Source organism: Equus asinus, chromosome 12 (genome assembly GCF_041296235.1).
Source record: "Equus asinus isolate D_3611 breed Donkey chromosome 12, EquAss-T2T_v2, whole genome shotgun sequence".
NCBI lineage: Eukaryota > Metazoa > Chordata > Mammalia > Perissodactyla > Equidae > Equus > Equus asinus.
Window position 1 is genome coordinate 13,468,785 of NC_091801.1, and position 23,744 is coordinate 13,492,528.

Sequence of the window (23,744 nt, forward strand, 5' to 3'; positions counted from 1 at the left end):
GTTATTCCTGTCTCCCAGTATGGTGTTATAATTTAAAAAAATTTGTCCTCGAACATATTGCTGTTTCTCAGTCAGCCCCCTCTTTTTCCTCTTTTGTGTTTTTTTTTTTACTTTGGCCAGAGAGGTCCTGGTGAGTCTCCTCTGAAGGTGGTTTCAGTTCATCCAGGCTCTTTGTGTGAGAGAGAGGCCAGAATTAAACCCTGCGTCTTGTTACAACCTTGAGCATTGTGACGCATTCTGACATTTCGTGCTCTGTGCTGACGCTTCCTGGTACCACGCTGGCTTCGTCTCTATGTGAGGAATGATTAAGTTCAAGGTCATGTGAGGTGTCGCAATGTCTGAGCCAATAGGATCGGAGGCTTCCGTACAAAATTTCACCCTGACTGGGGTTGTTGACCACTTTGTAAAGGGAGCTGTGAAAGTTCTTGCTGGGGGCCTTCATGATCTTTAGCTCTTAGAAGGCTGTCAGAGGAGCCATAAAGGTTGAGAAATGAAAACCCTGGGGCTGGACTAAGGAATTGCTCACTTTAAGCTCCAGCACTGTCTCTGCTGTTCTGCAGCTGCCTGAGTCACGCTGCTAAACCCATCTGTTTACATGAGTTTGAAGAAGGGAAAAGGTAGAGAAGGGAGGGAAGAACATCTTTTAAAAAACTCTCTTAGAGTGGATGCCGTGCTATCATTCTTCCTCCCACCTCCATCTTTTTTGTGGCCCAAATCACGCACTGTAGGATTTATTTTTCTAGGGCCGAGGGTGGAGGGTGAATAGGGTGGACTGGAGCAGAAAGAGGGGACCATATCCAAGGGGTGAGAATTTTGCATCCAACCAGGTCAATAGTGGGAAGGAGTCGAGGGCTGCTTTCATTCCGTTTCTCTTGGGTTGGGTGGATTTCTAGGAATCGGTGACTGCTCTCCTGACTCCTCCCAGTTATTTTCTCTCTTAGTCTGTCTCCTGACCTTTCAGAACAAGAGGGCTTGCAAAACAGAGTGTGGTGGACAGAATGGAGAAGCTTATGTGGGAGATGCTTTCTATGTCCTTATGTGGCTAGATCGCCCTCACCCTGGGGGCTGCCAGCCTCTGGGACGACCAGAGAATCCTATGGAGCTTTCGACTGGAATGGCTGCTCCTGGTGGTACAGTTCAACCCAGACAATGTAGGTCCAGCAGGCTTTTGGAGCTCCCTCTTTCCGCGTCTCTGGCTTTGGACCTAGAGCATTAGCTTGGAGCACACGAGCTCTTACCGACCAAGTGAGCAGTGAGCACTCTTGTCTAAGTCTCAGAATCAAGCACTGAATTTCGCTACATCACCTGCCCCAACTTTGTCCATAAAAGTGCATCCTTTCTGCGCTTCCCTCTCTTTTAAATGAAATGACAGCCAGGATGGGGCCCTCTTGCTTTAGGAGGATGCGTGGTGGTGTCTGAGCTAGGAAGGCAGAGGGAGTGAATGGAGGAAAGTGTCATCAAGCCCAAGGCCAACCCATTCTTGTCACTTCCTTCGCCTCTCTCCTCAGCACAGGAGTTGCGTGTAGAGAGATCAGGCACTCTGTAGTCACAGCTGTGTGGGGCCACAAATACACTGGCAATACTTCACCCAATACTTGTAGTCATCTCTTGTTAATTTAACTCAGGCAAGTGTCCTTGGCATTAAGAACAGGGAAATGTTGTTATGGAGAGTTGCAATTTCTCAGAAGGTATCATCCTTGAAACTTTCACACTATTAAACAAAAGTTTTTAAGGTAAAGACTGAAACGTACATCCCCAGCACTCTATTAGCAAACAAAATGAGAAAATTTTCTCTGATGGAAAGGCAGCCTAGCAAAGCAAGAGCCAACACTGGCTTAAATGGTCAAATGTCCAAACTCTGTAGCTAGGCTGCCTGGGTTCAATTCCTGGCTTTACTAGCTGTGTGACCTTGGCCAAGCTACTTAACTTCTCTGTGCCTCTATTTCCTCTTCTGTTAAATGGGGGTGATGATAACACTGGTGTCATGAGGATTAAATGAGCAAGTATATGTATAGGACTTGGCACATGTTAAGTGCTATATAAGACTTTGTTAAATAAATAAGCTTCTCTCCTCACCATCTGTTAACCTCTTGCCTTGGCAAGCCCGACTCAATTGGCAGTCCTACCATTTGCCTCCCTGGTCAGGCAGGACTGGCTATATGACTTGTGGGGCCTAAGCCAAAATGAAAATACAGGGTACCTTGCTGAAAAGTTATTAAGAATTTCAAGATGGTGACAGCAGGGCATTAAATGAAGTGTGGGGCTCTTCTAAGTGGCTGCACTTCTGTGTAAGCACAGGTTGCATACCCATGAAGCTAGCCCTGGGGCCAGGAGGTAAGACTTAATTTACCCAATAAAGACTGTCCTGAATTGGTTTCAGGAATGGCAGTGAGTGACTATCTCAAACTTCTTTGACAATCTCATCCCAGAGTTTTGGCAGTGTGGTTTGCATTGAATTTTTAAAAAACATAAACCAGGTGACATATATCCATACACTGTCTAAGAGGAGTCACTTGAGAAGGAGAGTACTTTGAATGGCAATGGATCCCACTTTGATTTTTCTCCAGACTTAGCAGTTTTACCCTACACTTCTTCCGAAAGCTACCAGCCTCAACAGTGGGTCATGGGGTGTCAAGAAACCATGGATTGTTGGGTGGCGGGCACGGATGCCATGCTGAGTGCAGACTGGCTTCATGCAGAAAACGGAAATGACACAGATGATTCATTTACACATTTATTTTTTTTATCTTGCTTATTTTACCAGACTGAAATGGAGAACAATGCCAGCAATTTTATAGACATTTTGACATAAAGTAAACAAGTATTTTGATGTTGGACAATTGTACAGACTACTACATGCATATAAGTACGCTGACTGGTGCAGAAATATTGAGTTGATCAGCAAAACTACTAATACAAAATCACATTTCTTTTTATGGAGTTAAAATGCTGCAGATATGGGAACATTGATACAAACACCATTAAATGGGAGAGAAAGGCATTGTATTAATGGTGCGGGATGGAGAGCTGAACAAACACAAGTACGCTACATCGTATCTTCTTTACAAAATTAAAATCAAAACATTTTGTTTGCGAATATAATGAAATAAAGCATGTTGAGGCAGATGAATGAGACTAGACAAGACTTACCGCTTACGTATAAGCTTTAGCTTCTACTGAGGATTTGTCTTAAAAGTATTTCAACGTAGTATAAGATGAAATGCTAATACTATCACGTGTGTGGACAGGACAGCATAATGCAACTGAGAAATCTTAAGGAATAAAATACTGATTGTGCTTCTTTCCCCTGCATCATTCAGAGAGTTCACAGGGTAGCGTGAAAACTCTCTAAAACATTGAAGTTAATACAAGTAAATGATGCGTCATGCGACTGTATCTATAAATCTAATACCACGTGTAACAGAAATATGAAATCGTATTACTTAATGTATATAGCATTTTAAGAACTATGAATCTAACTTTTAATTTCTGATACTCTATATTCCCTAGGTTTTAAAAATAGTTCTGAGTGTTTTTAATCTGGGAGATGTTAGGGACTTGATAGAAATGATTAAAATCTCTACAACTTGAGAAAAAAAGAATAGGTTGTGTATCAACCTCTTTTATAGGGAAATCATGGTAATTCTTCCCAGCAAGGCTTTCCATGTGTGTTAATTACTGACAGTTTTATAGTTTCACCGTAAGTTTTCATAAAATTACTTTGTGAATCTTCACAGAGTTGTCCTGAGTTTAACAATAACAGTATAATTCTAACATTAAACATGAAATTCATGAGTTTTGGGAGTCAGACAGATTTGTTTTGAATAATATATGACTCTCGTTAACCAAAAGAGCAGTAGAGAATTCAGGCTCCTGCTCCTGATCCTGAACACACTCACGCCCACACGCACACACACAGACACAAACGGCCTTCCCAAAAGCCAATCAATGTTTCAAAAAAATGTACATTAAATGTACAAAAGAGGTACCGAAACTGTACATTCAAAAAAATGTACAGTTTCTCCCGTTTAACTCATTTGGAGATTTGCCTTTCTCTACCAGCTTTTCTTTTTTTCTTTCTCCTCCTTCTGTCTTCATCGCCTCATCTCCTCTTGCCCCCTCTCTACCCTTCCTCCCCACTAAAATGCTGGCCTTTGAAAGACCAAAATGAAAATAACGTATATTCTTGACTACTGACTCTCGCTAGACAGGTCACTTCTGAGGAATGTACACCCTTTGAGTAGCAAAAAGAGCTAATGTCAGACAGGTAAGCATTCACCACAATATCCTCTTTTTATTCTACACACAATAGTGGTGAAAGAAACCATTTAAGGCAAATCTACACTGGCCATGGAAAATAATTTAAGCAATTACCTGGGCAAATCAGTAGCTATTTCTCTTTAGTTTGTCAGTAGGCAACACTTTTTAAACTGAATTACTTGACATATTTAGGCTAAGTAGATACGATGTAGAGATTTTTACTACAAGCCTGAAAAAGACAGTCAAAAAATACTACTTCAGTATTTATGGTAAAGAACGCACAGACCGAAATGATCCAAACAATGAACCATTTGAACTAAAGGCGTTATTGCACTGCCTCAGATCTTTTCTGGGCTAGACGATGAGTAAGCAGTTGACAGTCACTTGTACACAACGCTGTAACATAGCGTGTTGACAGTAAGATGAGAGAGTCACCCTGGCAGCTTGTAAATGCCGCAGACATGGGCAGTCAGTGTTGAGTTTTTACACAAGCTACATAAAGACAGGTAATACATACATTTCGTGAGCTGGTTAGGCAGCATAATGCTTTATCTGAGTATTATTTAATCAGCTAGGAACTTTATTTTTTGAGAAAACAGGTAGGAATACAGTATTCATTAGGCTATAACTAAATAGTAACAAGATCTAGACTGTCATGCAATTATGCTTTAGAACATGGATTATTTTTTAAAGCATCACAGTAAGCTGATGGAAACCCCAAACTAAGTCATGTGTTACACTAACGTTCTCATAGTATTACTAAGCAAAAAACAAACAAATCAAAAAAGAAAAAAACCAAAAAAGCCTTCATTAAAATCAAAGTATTATGTTCAGTTTACCAGTGATAGATCCCAGATATTCTGAAGGTGAAATGTTAGCGTATCTTGGAAATTCCCTCGCAGATTCAACGATCTTCTCAAAGTCAGTCTGTCTGTAATATCAGAGTTAGTTGCACCCCCCGTTTCCACAGTGACCACTCGGATTTGGTTGGAGGAGTTGCTTTTAGACAGTGTAAGGACTCTACAGTGAGCTGCATTCATTATATGCAGCCTTTGGTCATCCTCCAGCTCTGACGCTCCTGTACGACATAAGGGCTCGGTCTAAATTTTTGTAACCTGGCATTTTAAATAAATTGAAACAGAAAGTGAGCCTCCTCCTCTGTTACCTTTCTTGGTCAATAAGATTTTAACATTAACACAAAAAGTAAAACAAAAAGTCTCTGGTGAACCCTGATGATAATGTATACTTCGGATTGTAAAAAACAAAATTTAGAATTTTTTGAATACTTGAAAGCTCTTATCCTCACTTTATAGTTTATTCTGGCAAATAGCCAATTATGGTAAATCTGGAACCAAATTTGGTTATGAATTACTTTATGAAATATATCCTTAGATTTACAAATATTTAAAGCATAAAGATGGAACAGTATGTTGAATATTCGCAAGATGACTAAGTTTGTTTAATTAAGTGATAGGGACCGTGTAAAAGACTCTTTAGATAGATAATATATCTAAAGTCTTAGTAATTGTAAGAAGCTGATTTTTCTCTAGAAGAAAATGACGTTTGTCTATTAAATGTTAAAAATGTAAGGCTGTTAGGTAAGAAAACAAAACAAAACTGCATTACCTAAGTTTTCATAACGTGTTATTTGTTCAAATAATGTCAATCTCTCTTTAAAGCCACATGAGGTGGAGACACATATATTTACACACATGCATGTGTGTATAATTTAGAAAATAAAATGCTCTCTATTTTAAGATAGCAGGAAGGGAAAACCTACATTTATACTCACACGCACGTTTAAAATTTTGACTGTTTCGGAAGCCACAGAAGAACTTTAGAAGACTAAGTCATAGCACACAAATGTGAGCTGAAAGATTGTTTTGCAATACTTTTTAAAAGAAAACGAAGACCGCCTATTGTCGAGCATTGCGGGAGGTGCTTTACTATATGGCACCTCATTTAATTTATAACAGTCATTTTAAAAAAAACTCATAGTTATAGTAAAATGAGAAATATTAATTTCAAATGACCACCTAAGGATATTTCTAAATAAAAGCACATTAAAAGAAATCCTTACCCAAATATGAATCATTTCTAACTTGATGTACAGCAAAGTATAATTTTTCAATATGGCCTTCTCTCCATCCCTAGTATCTTTTGCTAAAGTTTTGTTTCAACTGCTCTTATAGTTTGGGCCAAGAACCGTATAAAAACTACCAGAGTAAGATCAGTTTCCCCTGATGGAAATGTTTGTTACCATTGAAAATGATGAAATGGTAACACTGATACTTTCCTTTTTGTAAACTGTCCTGAAAACAGACTCACTAATTGGTTATGCACAGAAACTTAGCGGAAAGTTTGCACTTAGGATGCTATCTTGTGGTAAATTAGTGAGTTGGGCCCCACCTTTCTAATTAACTTGAGTATTACCTTTGAAGTTCTTAAAAGACTTAAAATTATTGTTCTTTTGTTAAGAGTGGGAGAAAACATCGTGTCGTTGCCTTGTTGGTCGAACCATATGATCACACCATGTGGAGACAGTTCTCTGTCCTCAGGCTTCTCTACGTTTTCTGACCGCCTGGACAGCCTCCTATCACTCTTGGCTTTGGGCTTCAAGTTGCTATTGCTAATGGCTCATTTGGTCCTGCCCCTGACTTGATATCTAAAGTCCTGCCATCAAGCAGACCCTAAGAAAGGACTGCTGGTGGGCACTGCAGACAGGAGAGGAAGGAAAAATCTGGATGAGCAGGATCTGAGATTTGATCAAAAGAATCGCTTTCCAAACCAGGGTGGTGAAACTTGAGAAGAAGGTAGAAGGGACTTCCACAAATGGTTTCCATTGTGCCCCGGGGCACAGTAGGTGATGTTAATAAGTTGTCCAATAACTTTCCCCTTTAAAGACGTTCTGCCACTTACCCTCACTTCTCCAAACAAAAGCAAGCAAGTAACACAAGCAACAATATAAAAAAGAAAAGCTTTCGGATTGAAAGCAAGGTGCTAAGAGCAGACGTAGTCATTATGCAGTTAAATGAAAGCTTATTAAAAATGCTTCAGTGTGCTAATGGTACCTTATATTTGCTTAATAAACCTTTTTTATACATTCAGTGTTGAATTTTTAATGGTATAATATCATACCTCTTTAAAATTGCATAAGTTTGAAACTTGGCTGTTGTATGACAAATCTAGTGTTTTGTAAGTTGCAGATCTTTCTGTCTTTGAATTTGAACTAAATAGGAAGATTTTCCCAGTTCTTTAGAGAGATTTTCATAGTATATAAAAATTCATCAATTCTGGCAATAGCATTTTTGGGGGTAAGTAATTTGGGTAATATTAGTATATATTACTCTCTATTTGTTTTCTTTACAAAAATCCTCCTAATTTCAATTAAACATTATGATGTGAGTACAGTTTGCAGGTTAAAATCATAGTCTACCACATATGCTGCAAATAAGAATGTTACAAGCATCTTGGTTTAAAGACGGCAGAAATCTGGCTGTAATAGAATTTCTGGCCAGAACCCACAGATGTCTCTTGGGAGTTTAGAAATCATCTGTTTTGTGGCCAGAGTCAGTTCAGGGGCATTTCGGGTTCTACTTGTAATCTTCAGGTAGAATGGAAACTACGAGTTTTGGAGTCAGTCAACCCAATATCTTTGTCTTCACAGGTCCGTGAATCTTAGAAAAACCACTGAGTTCTCGTTAGCTTCCCACGAACAGTAGAGAGGTCCAAGTAGCACTCTCTGTGTATCCAGAGCACAGACTAGGACACTCCTAACTACTCAGCTAACCTTGTGATTTTGTTTTGATTTGGAGGCAGTGGTGGGAATGTTCTGAAAGAGCTGTGCAAAGAGTAGCAAATTTTATCAGATATTTTGGAGTAAGAAAAAGAAAACTGAGAAATGATCACTGAAAAAGATGTCTGGGACGTAGCTGTGATTTTGGCCATATGCATGCATAATGGAAGGTAGGAAATGGTAGAGAACTTTCTTTCAATCTTTGTTACCACATCCTTTCTAGGCAAATAGAATTCCGCTTTCTCTCAGGTTGACCACTAGAGGGCACTCAACAAGGAGAATAAAAAGCAGGCTGGCCGGGCTCAGGACATTGTTTCTGAGCCTGTGCGTTTCTCTCTGATCTGTTAGCACTATTCTGTGTCTGTTTCCCTGAGTCTTGAATTTGAAAGTCTATTTTTATTGTCTGGTATGCCATCTCAAATTCGTTTTAGGCTGAAATGGAGCAAAAATAACCAAAAGTAAAACTATTCAGCCATATCGTTTGCCAGCATTGCCCGGTGGATGGGAGATAAGGGGCACAACCCAGATTGGCATTATTTTCATCAGATTAGCAGGCTGTGATGGCTTCTATAGCAGCATACAGGCTAGGATTAAAAACAAAATCAAATGAAACACTTACGGGAGTATAAAAATAGTTACTTTTAATGTCATTTTTGCTGGAATCATATTTCCTTTGGCAGAAGAGGGCAATATCTACACTGAAATAAATTGTCACGTGATTTCACACAGCTACTATAATTTTAAGCATAGATGCTTAGAAATCTAATGGGGTGGTCATTCAGATTCTAGAGTAAGGAATGAAAGAAATAACTTGAGTCTGAGGAAAAATAAAAGTGGGGTATAAAAATTCTCAGACAACAAATGCAAACATTCTGCTGAGCTATTTCCAGCTTACCTATGGGACTGGGCTTCACTTGGGAATATAACCTCTTTAAATATGAACCCTCTGGTCGACTAGTAAAATCGAGGGAATGAACTGAACATAAATTAATTTCTGGCACATGGTAGACAATCAGTGTTTGTTGAACGACATTTTTTATCACAGCAATCTGGAAGTATCTGTTAGATGATAAGAAATAATGTCTTCAGGAAAGAAATTAAAGTTGGAATTATGTTCTCAATTGTAAATTTCATGTCAATGTCTAAATTTTATATAAGTATATTCATAGACCTAATATAAATTTCTCTGCTTAAAAACATATGTAATCTACTCACAGATTTCAGAGACTTCCCTTCCTTTTATTTGTACTTGTATCTTTTGCTGGCCTTGTGTTGTCTTATTATTAAAGGGAATCATCACCTCCCTTTATTTATATGTATATTTATAGGTTAAAACCCTTTTAGACTTAACAAGGAGGAGATTATTCATTAACGGCAATGATAAGTAAGGATTTATGCAATTAAATTAAGCTGTTTTAGAAAGGCAAGTAGAAGAAATGATTTTGAAATCACTCAAAGATAGCATTATATAGCATTATATTACAGTAAGCACTAACTTCAATAATATAGAATGTTTACCAAGATTTCAGAGTTGGGGCGTTTCTTCTTTCTTCTTAGGGAAGGGCCTTTGAAAGTTTCCATTTTTTATGTAGATTTTGTACAGTCTCCTTTTTCTTTTTTTTTTTTTTTCTTTTTGGGTTAGGACAGTGGCAGTTGAAAAATACTCAATATATTTTCGAATTCACATGGACCTAGTGAATATATCCCTTGAGTTAAGCTAAATAATTTTCTTTCTTTTTTTTTCTTGAGGAAGATTAGCGCTGAGCTAACATCTACTGCCAATCCTCCTCTTTTTCCTGAGGAAGACTGGCCCTGAGCTAACATCTGTGCCTATCTTCCTCTATTTTATATGTGGAATGCCAGCCACAGCATGGCTCGACAAGCGATGCATAGGTCTGCGCCCAGGATCCAAACCCCAGGCCGCCGAAGCGGAATGTGCAAACTTACTGCTGCATCACTGAGCTGGCCCCTAGTTAAGCTAAATAATTTTTGAATATTGAATTTTAAATATCTTCCTTTTAGAAATTCAGAGGACTAAACAGAGACTAGTGATAGTGCTAAAATGTTGCCTCTAGTCAATAGGAAGTAAGAAAAACAATTAAAATGTTTTGTTTTTCATCACATAACCATCAACACACTATTAAAATGCAAAACTTGTTATAGACTTTTTCACTGGTATCACATTTTGCTCTAGTTATCAGTGATAGACTATTATTAGCTATTTTGACAAGCAACATATCTAATTGAAAAATTATTTTTCAATTTATCAGATAAGGAAAGATAACATATCACCTCCTTCATCAGATTAACAACATGTTATCTCAATCATAAATCTAAACTGTGATTCAAAAATAATTATGACCAGACTTTCATTTATTCCATCCATCTATTTCTTAGGAAAATAGTTTGTTGGGAAAGCATTTCACTTGTTCCTGTTCAATGCTTCCCTGGTTTGATGATTAAGTGATTTTTCCATACTCAGAAGACATTTTTCTGTAACCCAAAGGGTCCTTGGCCTGGTTTTAAATGGGCCAGGCAGGAAGCTCCATGAGGCTGGGGCTGCACCCTGGCACCAAGCACAATGCCCTCTATAGAATTTAGGGGTGCTTATCTAGTATTTAGGGGTGCATATCTAGTAGTTAGTAATATAGGGTGCTCACCTAGTATTTGTTGACTGGATGGACAGTGAAATGACAACCAAATTCAATTAGACAATATTTTTGAACTTAGACGAGAAGTAGTTCTAAAGTTTTACTGGTTTTTGTTTCAGAAAATCAAGTGGCTCCCTTCAGCCCTCTGCTTGATGTGTATGTCCTGTTACATCATGAGCTATGTCTTTTCTTTAACCCAAGGATGTGTCTACTATGACCGGAATTCTAAACTGGCAAACATATGTGCTAAAGATGGTCAATGGTATTTATCTTCAGTCATTACCATTTGACACGATCCGCTGCTGCTTTAGACAAACTGCGTGACTATAAATGCACCTCAGTTTTGTTTACATAATTGTGAATATTAATAGAAAGAAAAAACCCTAACTCAACATACTGTGGTATATTGGGGATGCTGGACTTGAAGCCAGACCACGTGGATGAGGCCAGGTTCTCCTCTTCACTAGTAACCTGTGTGAACTTGAGCAAAACACATAACCTCTCTGGTCCTTTACTGATAAATAACTCCTAGTGCAGAAGTCTCTTGTGAGGATTAAGTGCAAAAACAAACTGTAAAGTACTCTACACACATAAGGCTTTTTTTTTTTTCCTATTCAAATGCCAAGAGAAAATAGTTGAATCATTGACTTTCCTCCGCCTTTATCTACATGAGCGTGAGACTGTTTTGACAAGAAATTAATGGGAACAGAATCTTGGCACATATCGTCCTTGTTACCAAATCTAGTCATATCAGGATAATGCTTGATCTAAACACTTGCTTCAGAGCAGTTGGTTGTGCCAGAGTGGAGAAATTTCCAGTGGAAATGTTTAGAGACTAATTAGATCAACTCCAGGGACCCACTTAGTATGCCACTCTTGTACTTGTGATCCAACCAAGACATTTATCCATACACCCATTTCTATCCTTTGTGATGGATCTCAGCCTTTGAGCTAAAACAATCTTGTGGCAATTTGCACTGGTTGTTAAGATAGCCAGAAGAATGAAATGAACCATTCCTGAGATTGTGTTATTTTGAGTTCATTCAAAGTCTTTACTCATCGATGTTTGTCCCTGGTCACTGAGCTCGGGGGACGATGCATACGCTCTCCCAGCAGCAGAAACCGCCAGCGTTCCGTGGGAACCATTCTATGTTCCTGCCATCCACGCAGTGCTTCTCAAACTGGGGATATATTTTCCAGGGTGTACAAAAGAGGTATTTAAATTATAAGAATATCAATTTTACTAGCTGATAAGTAATATAAAACATCAATTCTTTTATATTGAAACATATGTTATGGAGTAAAATGCAGCATTTACATGAATTTTAAATGCAAAACGTAAGACTTCAAAAGAACTCTGTGCTTGGTATATTCCCAGACCATTTTAGGCATACACTTTCATTCTCTGCCTTAGGAGCCGTTCATTGCAAAGGTTTAGGAGGGGCTGCAGAAGTGCATTCTGGGAGTCCTCAGTTCCCAAACTGTGAAACACCAAAATCAAACTTTTTTTTAGAAGAGTACTTTATTTTTTTCCTAGCTGAAGTCTTTTGGCTCAGAGGGACTAAGAAGAATTGAAGGTTAAGCTTTCTATAGTATGTTCTTGAAAATTCTTTAACACTTAAGAAAGATTAAAGGGGAAAACATTTTTAGGGGGAATGCTTGCAGGGTGGAATGTCTAGAATTCCTTATCTAGGTAAGGTTTCTAATATTAAGTATTCTGGAGCAGAGTTCTCAGTAGAAGGCCTAAGGGGCACACGAAGGGTGGGCATTAGAGAACCGTCAAGGCAATAAAACAAGTCCATTTGTGCAGACAGATAAATAAAAAAAAAAATACAACAATATAGAGACTTTATGAAAGTAATTGCTTCATAAGACTATATAGAGAAAATGATTTTTATAACTTATTTGCTATTCATCTAACAGCAGACATACCTGTTTGACTTGAAAAACTATATATAGAAAATTCAAACACTCCAGATTTACAAAAACTGGTCAACATTTAGTTTTAGACACTGAACTAAGTACGAGGAATGTAAATATCAATGATTAATGACTATAAACTCTTAAAGGTTATGTTCTGAAACAAACATGAAAACCATTAAGAAAGTCTAAGCACAGTGAAAAAGAAATGTTTAAAATTATTCTTCGTAGTAGGGCTCCTTGGATTTCAACTAAGATCAAAACTTGTTATCTTATCTGAGATATAATGACCAGATTCTGTTGATAAAGCAATGTTATTTCTTAAAGTCTTAAGTTAGATTCTAAATATTTGGGTTGTCTTTTTCCAGTGCTTTTTTAAAAACAGAATGAAATTTAGGATAGCTTTTTCTTTAAACAAAAAGTTGTGCTTTAAATTTGGCCCAGAATTTTCCCAACTATTTCCCTGAACTACACACACACACACACACAAACGTGCGCGCGTGCACAAAATGCATTCTGCTGAGGCAAAACTTGGACATTCCTGAGAGACTAAGGAATCATATTAATTGGAAGGCTTGAGAGAGCTTAGAAATAATTTTGTCTTGGTTTTTATTGGGGCAAAACTGAGACCAAGAGAGGTTTTCGAGGCTCGTCCAGGATCACACATCCAGTAGTTGCCTATCTGGAGCCAGAGCCTTGACTTCCTGTGAAACAAAGTAGATTCAAATGACCTGGGTTCTAGTATAGACTTCACCAACAGGGCAACCACCGGCAAGTGCCTTAACTCCTTCGGATCCACTGTTCTTGGTAGAAAATGCTGGAAGTGACTTTCAACAAAGGTAGCCCTGAACACCCCTTGGGGATGCTGGAAACGTGAGGGGGTGTGTCTAGTTGCTGCAACTACTGGAGTGTGCTACTGGCACCTGTGCCACTCCCCAGGTGGCAGTGTTCCCTCCCCCCACTGGGAAAGACTGGGTGACCCATTACCAGGCCAGGGCTCATTTTACGGTAACTCATTTCTGAACCCAACTCCATCTATGAGAGGGGTGGCAGTCTCACTTATTTAGCTCTGCTTTTAATTTGTCAAAAGTCACTTTTTGGAATTCCCATTGTGCCATATCTGCATTCTATCTTTAGATTTTTAGATAGAAAGGTTAAGTTGGACACAAGTGGAAAATACAGTCATCTTTAGATGGCCAACATACAATTTTCTTTTAAAAAAAGAACTGATTTCCAAATGTGGAGTGTCATTTAAAAAAAAGTTTCGTTGCATGATATAATCTTTTAAATAGTTTCAGGTTTTCAAGAAATGCATTTCTATAATAGGCTATGGCATGATATATAATTGATTGGCAAAATTTCAAGCTTTAATTCCAAATTTTTTGATATCTGGTCATTAAATCTTGCCTATTTTTATGATTTATAAATAAAACCACAAATGCCACACCTAAGCAGAAGCAAAAAACAAAAACGCACCCTATGAATTCTATCACAAGTAAATGAAAATACTGTATTCCTTTAAACAAATGTACTTATAAGAGCTTTATAACCCAAAGCAAGATATGTGAGATGGTTCAAGAAGAGGTTGCAATTTTGCAACAAGAAGTCCGCACAGCTCCTCGAGGCAGTAGCTATGAAGGAAGTACCTGTGTCTCAGAAACTGGTTTCCATACGTTCTTGACACTTTTGCATCCCAGGCCCCATTATTTACAAAGTTATGCATTTTGCAAGCTCAAAGCACCTTGCTCCTCATAATTATGAATGCATGCAATGACATCTCGTCCTTTCATGTGCAAATTCTAAAATTCATTGTAACAGAAAAGTTAAAAGTTGAAAATCTGTCTACAATTTGAAAGAAAAGGATCAAAAATGTCAGACATTGCAGAATACTGGTTCCTAATAGAACTCTCTTTATTTGTTCACGTCCCTCAGTCATTTTTGTGTGTTTGTTACAAAATGCAGTCAGTCTTGACTCTTTATTTAAACAGTACTTAAACTAAACTGTTCATGCCATGCAAAAATAACATTTTATGCACTTTTTTGGGGGGCTTCCCATGTTTTAGTTCACAGGCATCTTAAACCGCATTTTTAAGAACCAAGTTTTTTTTTTTTTATTGCTTTTGTAACTAGTCACATGCTGGTTTCACGTGTGGGACAATAACCTGTGTCTCCTGGGTTGGAATGAATTTCTGGGGCAAACAAGTGGTTCTCCATCTTGCACCCTTCTTGACTATTGTCCTTTTTCACTTCAGCCACAGCATGGTAAATGTCTTGCCTACAGTTGTGACTCGTGTCCTGGGGGGAGGAAGAGCACACAGAGGCCTCTTCTCTTAGAGGGTCTCTTCCGTCACTAGGTTTATCTGCAAAGCAGTTTGGGCTGGAGTCCGCCTGCTTGTCCTGCCTTGCCCCTTGGAGCTCTAAGAAGTCATCGTCTTCACCAGTGTCTATTTCCGTGAAACTCCTCCTCTCTCTGGATGAGAAAGGAAAGAGTTTCTGCTTGGGAAACCGAGCGGGGAGCCCTTTGGAAGGTCCCTGACAATGTGCCGAAACCTCAGCGCCCAGCAAGGGTCTGTCTCCCTGGGGGGGCGTTTCTTCTAAGAGGATGGTACTGATGAGCTGCGGGGCGGTGAGTGAAAAGTCAGCGGTGGTGACTGGCAGGGGTCTGGCTGTGCTGGGCGGGGTTTGTGGCGCACTGCCTCTGTTTTCCTTGAAGTTCACTTTGAGCGATCTGGACTTGAGTGGGTTGCTGCCTTTCAGCGAGCTCTTAGGGCTGTCGGAGGCATTGTCAGACTGCAAGGGGCCGTGGAGGCCACTTTGGGAACCACTGGCCTCGAGGTTCACAGTTATGTCGATTGGAGTGTATTCCAGGGTGGCATCCTTGGCCGCGGGCCCTTTCTCTCTGGTTAGTGTTAGAAATGGGGGGCCCCTGGCTCTTTGGTGCTCTTCTGTCCCTGTGAGGTCGGGTGGGAACTTCATCTGCAAGTGAGAAGCGGAGGGCGGCGGCAGGGGCGATCTCTCGGTCTCCGTGAAGTCGGTGGCACAGCTGGTGAAGCTGTCGATGCTCGAGGTGCTCTTCATGTCCACGATGACCTCGGTCTGCGCCACGGCCAGCTGCTCCTGCGGACAGACCACTTCTTCCATTTCTATCTCTTCTTCATAGGCAGATGGCCTCTCGGGCTGTTCTTGGCAGTCCGGGTTCTGGGGAGGGTGAGGCTGTGTCTTGGTGATTTCATTGTACAGCATCTCCAGCTTCTGGGCACTCAGATGCTGTGGGCTGGAGGAGGAAGTGTTGTTCAGCTGCTCATGAGAGTCTTTTTGGCTAACTTCCTGGTACTTATTCTCGTAAGACTTGTTGGAGCTTGTTTCTGACAGAGCCTTCCTGGCCCACTTCCACCGGCTTGGAGAGACGTGATTATCATCCGCCGAGTCCTTTGTATTGGCTGTCTCTCCTGCCTTCTCCACAGCCACATCTATTAGTTCCATACTCCGAGCGAAGGCATCTTTTAGGTTCATAGAAACGATGCTTCCATTCCTTTTGGCCCGCTCAAGAGCCTCTCTTCTTTTAATTGCCTTCTCCTGGCGTTTCTGCTCCTTGTAAAACTCAGAAAAATTGTTCACAATGATTGGGATGGGAAGGGCAATGACCAGGACCCCAGCAATACAACAGAGGCCTCCCACAATTTTCCCTAATAATGTTTTTGGATAAATGTCCCCATAGCCTACTGTGGTCATGGTGATGGTAGCCCACCAAAACGATGCCGGGATACTGGTGAACTTGGTTGCGTCTTCATCCTTCTCGGCAAAAAATACCAGGCTGGAAAATATCATTATCCCCATGGCCAAAAACAATATCAACAAGCCCAGTTCATTGTAACTCCGTCGGAGGGTGAAACCCAGAGACTGCAGGCCTGTCGAATGTCTGGCGAGCTTCAGGATCCTGAGGATCCGCATGATTCGGAAGATCTGAACCACTCGCCTCACGTTTTGGAACTGCAGCACGCTCTTGTTGGACTCTGTGAGGAAAATGGTGACATAATATGGCAAGATGGCCAGCAGATCAATGACGTTTAGTGGGCCTTTAAAGAACTTCCATTTATTTGGTGAGGATAGGAACCGTAAAAGGTACTCCATGGTAAACCAAGCAATACAGACAGCCTCCACATGTGCTAATTGGGGGTTGTCGTTGGGTTGCCCAAATTCGTCTATTTCCTGCAGCTCCGGGAGAGTGTTGAGAGAGAGAGCAATGGTGGACAGTACGATGAACAGGATAGACACGATGGCCAAGATCTGGAAAAGAGAAGAAGGTCCGAGTTAGCACATCCTCTTAGTTGCTAAGGCAACTAGGAGACATATGGAGTCACCATTCTTTACATGGTATGGATTCCTCAAGAGGTTCCAAGAAGGTAGCTTTACAACCTAAAATTCCCTAACACAAATACATTCACTTTTTGAGTTCATTTCACTTAGAAGCTTAATGTAGGAAGCATTTAAATTCCAGGGCCTAAGCAATTTGGAAAAAATCCCTCTCTCCCCTCCACCCACCTTGTTCTTAGGCACATTTGTGTGAGTACCAACCATTTGGAATAATTTTGGGGGAGTACTCATCTCTCCTCTCTTGGTCATATGTAATTTCTCTCTCTCCACCACCTGGTTTGTGTTTCTTTAGTGAATCACCGATCCATGCTACATAAGCTAGAAGGAATTCAGGATTTCTAGAAGTCTTACTCTACAACTAAAAACATGAATGCAGACCTACACTCAGGACAACAACGCTCCCCATAGAACAAGCATCATGTGGGAAAGGAAGATTATGAGCTAACTTTGTTTGGTCAAGGAAGGTTTCATAAAGAAGAGCTTGAAGATCCTCCATGATGATCTTGGTGCAGGGCAGACATTTTAGGCAGAAGAATAGCAGTATGGTGTCTGATGTGGAAAGAAAGAGGAAAAGGGGTCTGGCCCCATGGCCGAGTGGTTAAGTTTGTGCACTCCGCTTTGGTGGTTCAGGGTTCTCAGGTTCAGATGCTGGGCACGGACATGGCACTGCTCATTGAGCCATGCTGAGGCGGTGTCCCACAGAGCACAGCCAGAAGGACGTACAACTAGAGTATACAACTATGTACTGGGGGCTTCAGGGAGAAGAAGAAGAAAAAACAACCAGAAAAAGAAGATTGGCAACAGATGTTAGCTCAGGTGCCAATCATTAAGAAAAAAAAGAGGAAGAGCTGAATAAGAAGTAAGAAGAGGATCGAGTGACTGGATTTTAGATTCAGACATTCTGAGCTCTCAGCCTGGCTTTATTGCTTACTGTGTGACCTTGGGCGAGTTATTTACCCTCTGTGTCTCAGTTTACAAATCTACTGAATGAAGACAACAACCATAGTTATTTCATGGTTGTTGTGAAGATTACGTGGCACACAGACATCACTAAATAAGTGAGAGATACTCATATTATTAGAGGCTGAAATGAACAGGACTTCAGTGTGTGGGAAATCTGTAAAACCATGCAAGATACAGACAGCCGGAGGAGGGATTTCCTCACTGTAACCCGGTGTTTTAGATTGATAAGGCAAAGCATAAAGATTAAGCCTTGAAGGGGCCGGCCTCATGGCTGAGTGGTTTAAGTCCTGCATGCTCTGCTTTGGCTGCCCAGGTTCGAGGGTTTGGATCCTGGGTGCAGACCTACTCCACTCATCAGTCATGCTGTGGTGGCATCCTGCATACAAAGTGGAGGAAGATGGGCACAGATGTTAGCTCAGGGCTAATCTTCCTCAAGCAAAAAAACAAAAGTAGTATTGGCAATGGACATTAGCTTAGGGTGAATCTTCCTCTCCAAAAAAAAAAAAAGATTAAGGCTTGAAGGCAGTGGAAAGAAGCACTTCTTTGCTTAGTAAAAATTGTGCATCTGAAACACACAAGCAGGAAACCTCTCTTACCTAGGTTGGGTCTGGCTTGGTTTCACCTGACTTTTGCCAGTGACCTTGGGAGGTGTCACTGGTCTCAGTTATTATTTGTAGCTCTGAGAAAAATATCCTGACACCGACTGTTTAGAGATTCAACATCTAGTAAACATTTTAAAAGACAACGATTAAACATCTTGAGTAAACACCAGATTGTGAAAAAACTAGTTTATCTCTAACTGATATCAGGACTACTGAACTCCTCTCCTCTTGCTCTTCTTTCTCTCTTTTCTCTTTATCCTTCCAAATTCCTCTACTTCTAGGTTATTCTCCCTACCATTCCTCTTCTCTCCTCTTGGTGCCTCCTTTATACCTTTCATTGTTTTTTCTTCCTGTTCTTCCAGTTGCCATCTTTCCTCTTAAATCACTATAAAGTTAAACCATAGTAGGATGTATTTCAGAATGTGTTGCAGATATTCAATAAAGATTTATGATTCCTTAACTTGAAGAACGGTATTTAATTATTGGTGTTTAATATTTTTTTTTTTTAACAAAACTAAGTACTTTTTACTCGAGTGTACTTCAGAATTTCTTTTAAAAATGTGGACCAATGAATCACAGTAGAGTAAAGGTTCTCTTCGTCTACTCTAAGAGATAGTGAAGGCTAAAGTTAGAAATCCCCTCAAGAAGGTTTAGATAAACCCATGGATAATGGATTCTGAGGGTTTATTAAGGGCAAGTTGGGAATGCTCACCCCAAATCTTTATCCTCAGAGGCCAATGGCAGGGTGACACTTACAATATCCTGTCACTGAAATATTCCTTAGGAAGCATTGGTCAGAGCCCAAGCATTATTATGCTCTTACCATAAAGAACTAGGTCCCTCTGTATTTTCTAGGAGGTCACACAGTTCCTAATTACCATTGGGCATTTTAAGTACTGGGCTTGCTGCCATCATTCTTGCACTCATAGTCCATATTCTAGGTTTTCCAAATCTTCTTATCTGTTCACCTTCCCATTTTGGATGCATTTTATTGATGTTTATCACTTCAAAGAGCAAGGAGAAAAGCAGAAATACAAATCAAACCATTCGATTATCTTCCAGTCTTTTGGACAAAGAACAAAGCAGAAGGTCCAACGAGGTGGACCTTCAGTTTTACTTGACTCTATAACCAGAGGTGGATTGTAGGTCATTGTACTTCAGTAGCTAATTTTGGGAAATGGTGCAACATTGCATAGCACTAATGCTGGTGATGCTCTAGTCAACGGCAACTCAACAAACACGGTTGCCTTTAACACCTGAAAACTCAGCACATGCACAACATGATTTGGAGTCCATTCTTGAGGAAAAGGAATTACTAAAGAAAAAAACCCAAACGCTCAAGCCATCAGCAACCCCACGTTCATGATGAAGAAACCATAAAGTATTGAAGCAGATTATTTTCTGTCTCATGTTCAAATTCAATCTGTCAAAACCCATTTGCTTTCATTGTAAAGGAATGGCCTATTTAAAGCATCTTGTGAAGCTTGGAGTTCTCCCACAAAGACACCATCTTGACAAATGACTCAATGTATATCAAGAATGATGTGTGACACAATAAGCCAAATGCAAGTTTATTGTCTTATTGTAGAGTTTCTTGTTTAACACAATAAACATAACAAATGTGAAAGTTTAAGCTACAAGATACACTTCTAAACATGGATATTTACTTTGCTACAGCAAACCCTTATGGCATTTAGGTATTGCTTCGTTTATTATAACTAGGCACAGGTTAGTTTTTTAATCCTGTCACCTCCAACAACAGGCCTCCAGAGCGGGCTGTTTCTCTCAGCCCTAGTAAATAGACTCATGTTTGTACGTGGCGAGTGAAGCACGAATTCCAAACAATTATCTCCGTGATGTCAGTCAACCTCCCTGGAGATTTGCATTAGACCGTCCCCGAGGTTCCTTAACCTCTAACATTTGCTGATTCTCTTTCTACTCGAAAACATTTTGCTAATTCCAGTCGTGTCTGCAAACCAAACCAAGGACAAGTCACAACTGATCCTGTCATTATGGTTGAATTGCCAAAATACGACTTTGCTGTTAAGAAGTAAAAAATTCAAATGGGAAGGCTTTGAAAAATATCGCATTGTGGTGTATATTCCAGGTATTCTTTACTGGGAATAGACATTCTTTCTGGATAAAACTTTTCTTCCCTTTCAAATTTCCTGGACAATGATTTTATTCTTCACTTAGACACAGACATTCACAGGATCACACGGAGTTAAGAACAGGCCTCCAGGCACTTGCATTAATAGGTACCAAAAGTTGGTTGCCTTGATTTCCGTTTGTGAGAGGAAGTAAGGCAGTTGAAGACTTGCCTCAATTTACCAACATGTTCAAGGTCCTGTGAAGATAATGGGTGTTTTGTGGTGCAAAGGACACAGAACAAGGAATTAACACACATGGCTACCTCTGCTGGCTGTGTGGACAAGCCAGTTCCCCCTCCAAGCCTTGGTTCCCTCATCTGCAAAACGAGGTGCCCCACATTTGCTTTGCCTGTCTCAGAAGGTGTTAGGGATCTAACTAGCTCATGCGCATGAGGCATCCTATAAAATGTAAAGTGGGATAAGAGTAAGAAATGCTGGAAACGTGTCTGGAAAAAGCCTTTGGTCAGCATTGGGAGGAAATGAAGAAGACAAACTGTTTAGCCCTCATTCAAATACAATTGCAGACCTATTTCATGTTCATATTTTAAACACATTCTCTCATGGAAGCAGTGGTTTGCAGCCAAACCCAGACAACTGTAGCTTATTCGCCTCAGGACTGAACCTTCTGGTTTGCCAATAGTTGAGAGTTGGACTGCGGCTGGGTGAGGGGTAGGCGAAATGGATGAGGGTGGTCAAAGGATACAAACGTCCAGGTATAAAATAAATAAGTCCTGGGGATGTAATGTACAGCATGGCGACCTTAGTTAATAACACTGTATTGTGTATTTGAAAGTTGCTAAGAGAGTAGATCTCAAAAGTCCTGTCACAAGAAAAAAAAACTGTAACTATGTCTGGTGATGGATGTTAACTAGACTTTTTGTGATCGTTTTGCAATATATACATGTATCAAATCATTATGTTGTACACCTACAACTAATACAATGCATACATCAATTATATCTCAATAAAAAGAAAGAGTTGGACTGAGGTTGCTTCGGATGATATTGACCTACCTGAGTCTTAAAATATGCAGAAAGTGTTCTGGCTTGGGCCTCCTGTGTAATACTCTGCTTTATATCCACCAACATTCAACACTCCACCCAAACACATGGGAACTTCTGCGCCTCACACTGAGCCCAGTGCAGGTACTTTCTCTCTCCTCTTCCCTAACCTTGCCTTCCTTCCTTCACAGATATATACTAAGAGGTGAAAGTGAGTGCCTTATAAGCTTTTAGTCACTCCTGCTTTATCTTCTTAGTGGGATATAATATATTTTTAAAAAACCTGATCAGCAATCGAAAACAACATGGGAAATCATGGTGATGAGAATTTTCAGGAAAGAATCAACTCATTTAAGTTGACAGGAAGGAAAAGGCCTGTGACAAGCATTATTAGACACGTGAATAATTTTCAACTTTCAGAAAAAGGACAAATCACACGGCCATTTCTTCTTCAAACGTGTAAGCCTATGAGCCAAAGGCCAAACCATTTGTTGAAGGAAGAAGCGAGGAGTAGGTAAGAATAACATAATTTTCATCCAGCAACTTCAATTTCTAGGCATTTCCCAGAAGACTACTGGAGGTGGAAAGCCAGAAAGTAAATCCTTTGATTTGCACCAAAGGAAGAACCATGTATGGCTGTTTGCAGTTCTAGCATCTCATATTCCTTGAATGTGAGATGCTCTCCTCCAAGGCTGGGGGCCCTTGGTTGACTACTGGCCCTTTCTTTGCCGAAATGTTCCCTTGACTTTTCCAGGACAAAAGAGATTCGGTGCCTAAGCACCGTCAGCTGATTTGCATATGCAAACATGAATCCCTTCTGTGCTAACACCACATGACGCGTGCAAAGAATGAGCTTCACCAAAAGGTTCGTTGATTTTTAATTATTTTGGCCCTGTGAATAACAGGAACCACGGAATTCAGTCCCCAAAGCCCCCCTAATTTGTCGGTTGTTGAGTGAGGAGTTTGAAAAGTCATCCTCGCACAAGTGGATGTCGGCCGTAAGGCGGAATAATGCCTTCCATTTGGGGTGTGGTGGGCGTGAGAAGCAACCCAGTTCTACATACTATCACATTCTTCTTTTAGTTTTTTATTCTCACATACACAACCCATTCTTTGAGAGGGGAGTTTTTGGTTTTCTTATAACTAAAGATACCGTTTTGATGTTTTCTTGGTTTCTCCTGAAATAAGCTTTGTTTCACTATCCATGATAAATTTCTGTGTTTTAAAAGATTAGATTTTAGGAAGCAAGTCATTAGGTGGAAGGCTGGTGAAGGGAACTTTAATGTTATCCTAGTAACTCTGCAAAGAAAGGAGCAACGGCGAGATGGAGAAACCTTTAATCTTATACCCACTCCAACGATTAGACAACCTCTTTTTAGGTAATTTGTTCTTACAGAAGTCTTCAGGAGCCAGAGAGTGAAAATGAAGACTGGCCAAACTCGGCAGAACACAAACATCCCTGCCTCTTTTAGCCCCTGAAGGGCAGGGACCATGGCTCTCCTCTTAGACTGCTTACCCTCCCTCCCAAGAAAGCACAACATAACTAGTTAGGCTCTTCTCTTTAGTGTTTGAATGACAGATTTGGGGGGAAGGACACCAGAAGAGAATGAGTACAGTGCATCCTTTCAACAGGATTTCATTTAACTTGATATCTAGACTATTAAAAAATCATAGAACACTCAAATTAGAAGAAATCTTTGAAATACTCCATTTCTCACTTTATAGATAAGAAAATGAAGATCCAAGGAGACTAGTTAAGTGCCAGCTGGGGACAGGGGTAGTAGTAATATGGGACTTAGAACTGAAAGGTCTGAGTGTGAATCCTGGTTCTGACATACTTTATTAGTTTTGTGACCTTGGGCAGCACAATTAGCTTTTCTGGGACTCAGTATTCCCATAAAGAAAACGTGGAAAATAAATACTTGTTTTGCTTACCTACGTAGCAATGTTTGGAGGACTGTGATGATTAATTTTATGTGCCAACTTGGCTAGGCTGTGGTGCCCAGGTGTTTGATCAAACATCAGTC

The 23,744-nt window shown here is 40.1% G+C and overlaps 1 protein-coding gene across 2 annotated transcripts in view; it reads right to left on the reverse strand.

Moving 5' to 3' along the window:
• Nucleotides 1-2,727: 2,727 nt before the first annotated feature.
• Nucleotides 2,728-23,744, reverse strand: part of KCNB2 (potassium voltage-gated channel subfamily B member 2) — a 377,391-nt gene continuing 356,374 nt past the window's right edge. For both annotated transcript variants that reach the window (XM_070481081.1, XM_044768065.2), the window contains exon 3: nt 2,728-16,914. In XM_070481081.1, coding sequence (XP_070337182.1) covers nt 14,758-16,914 — 2,157 coding nt within the window. In that variant the 3' untranslated portion in view covers nt 2,728-14,757. The remainder of the gene's footprint in view (nt 16,915-23,744) is intronic.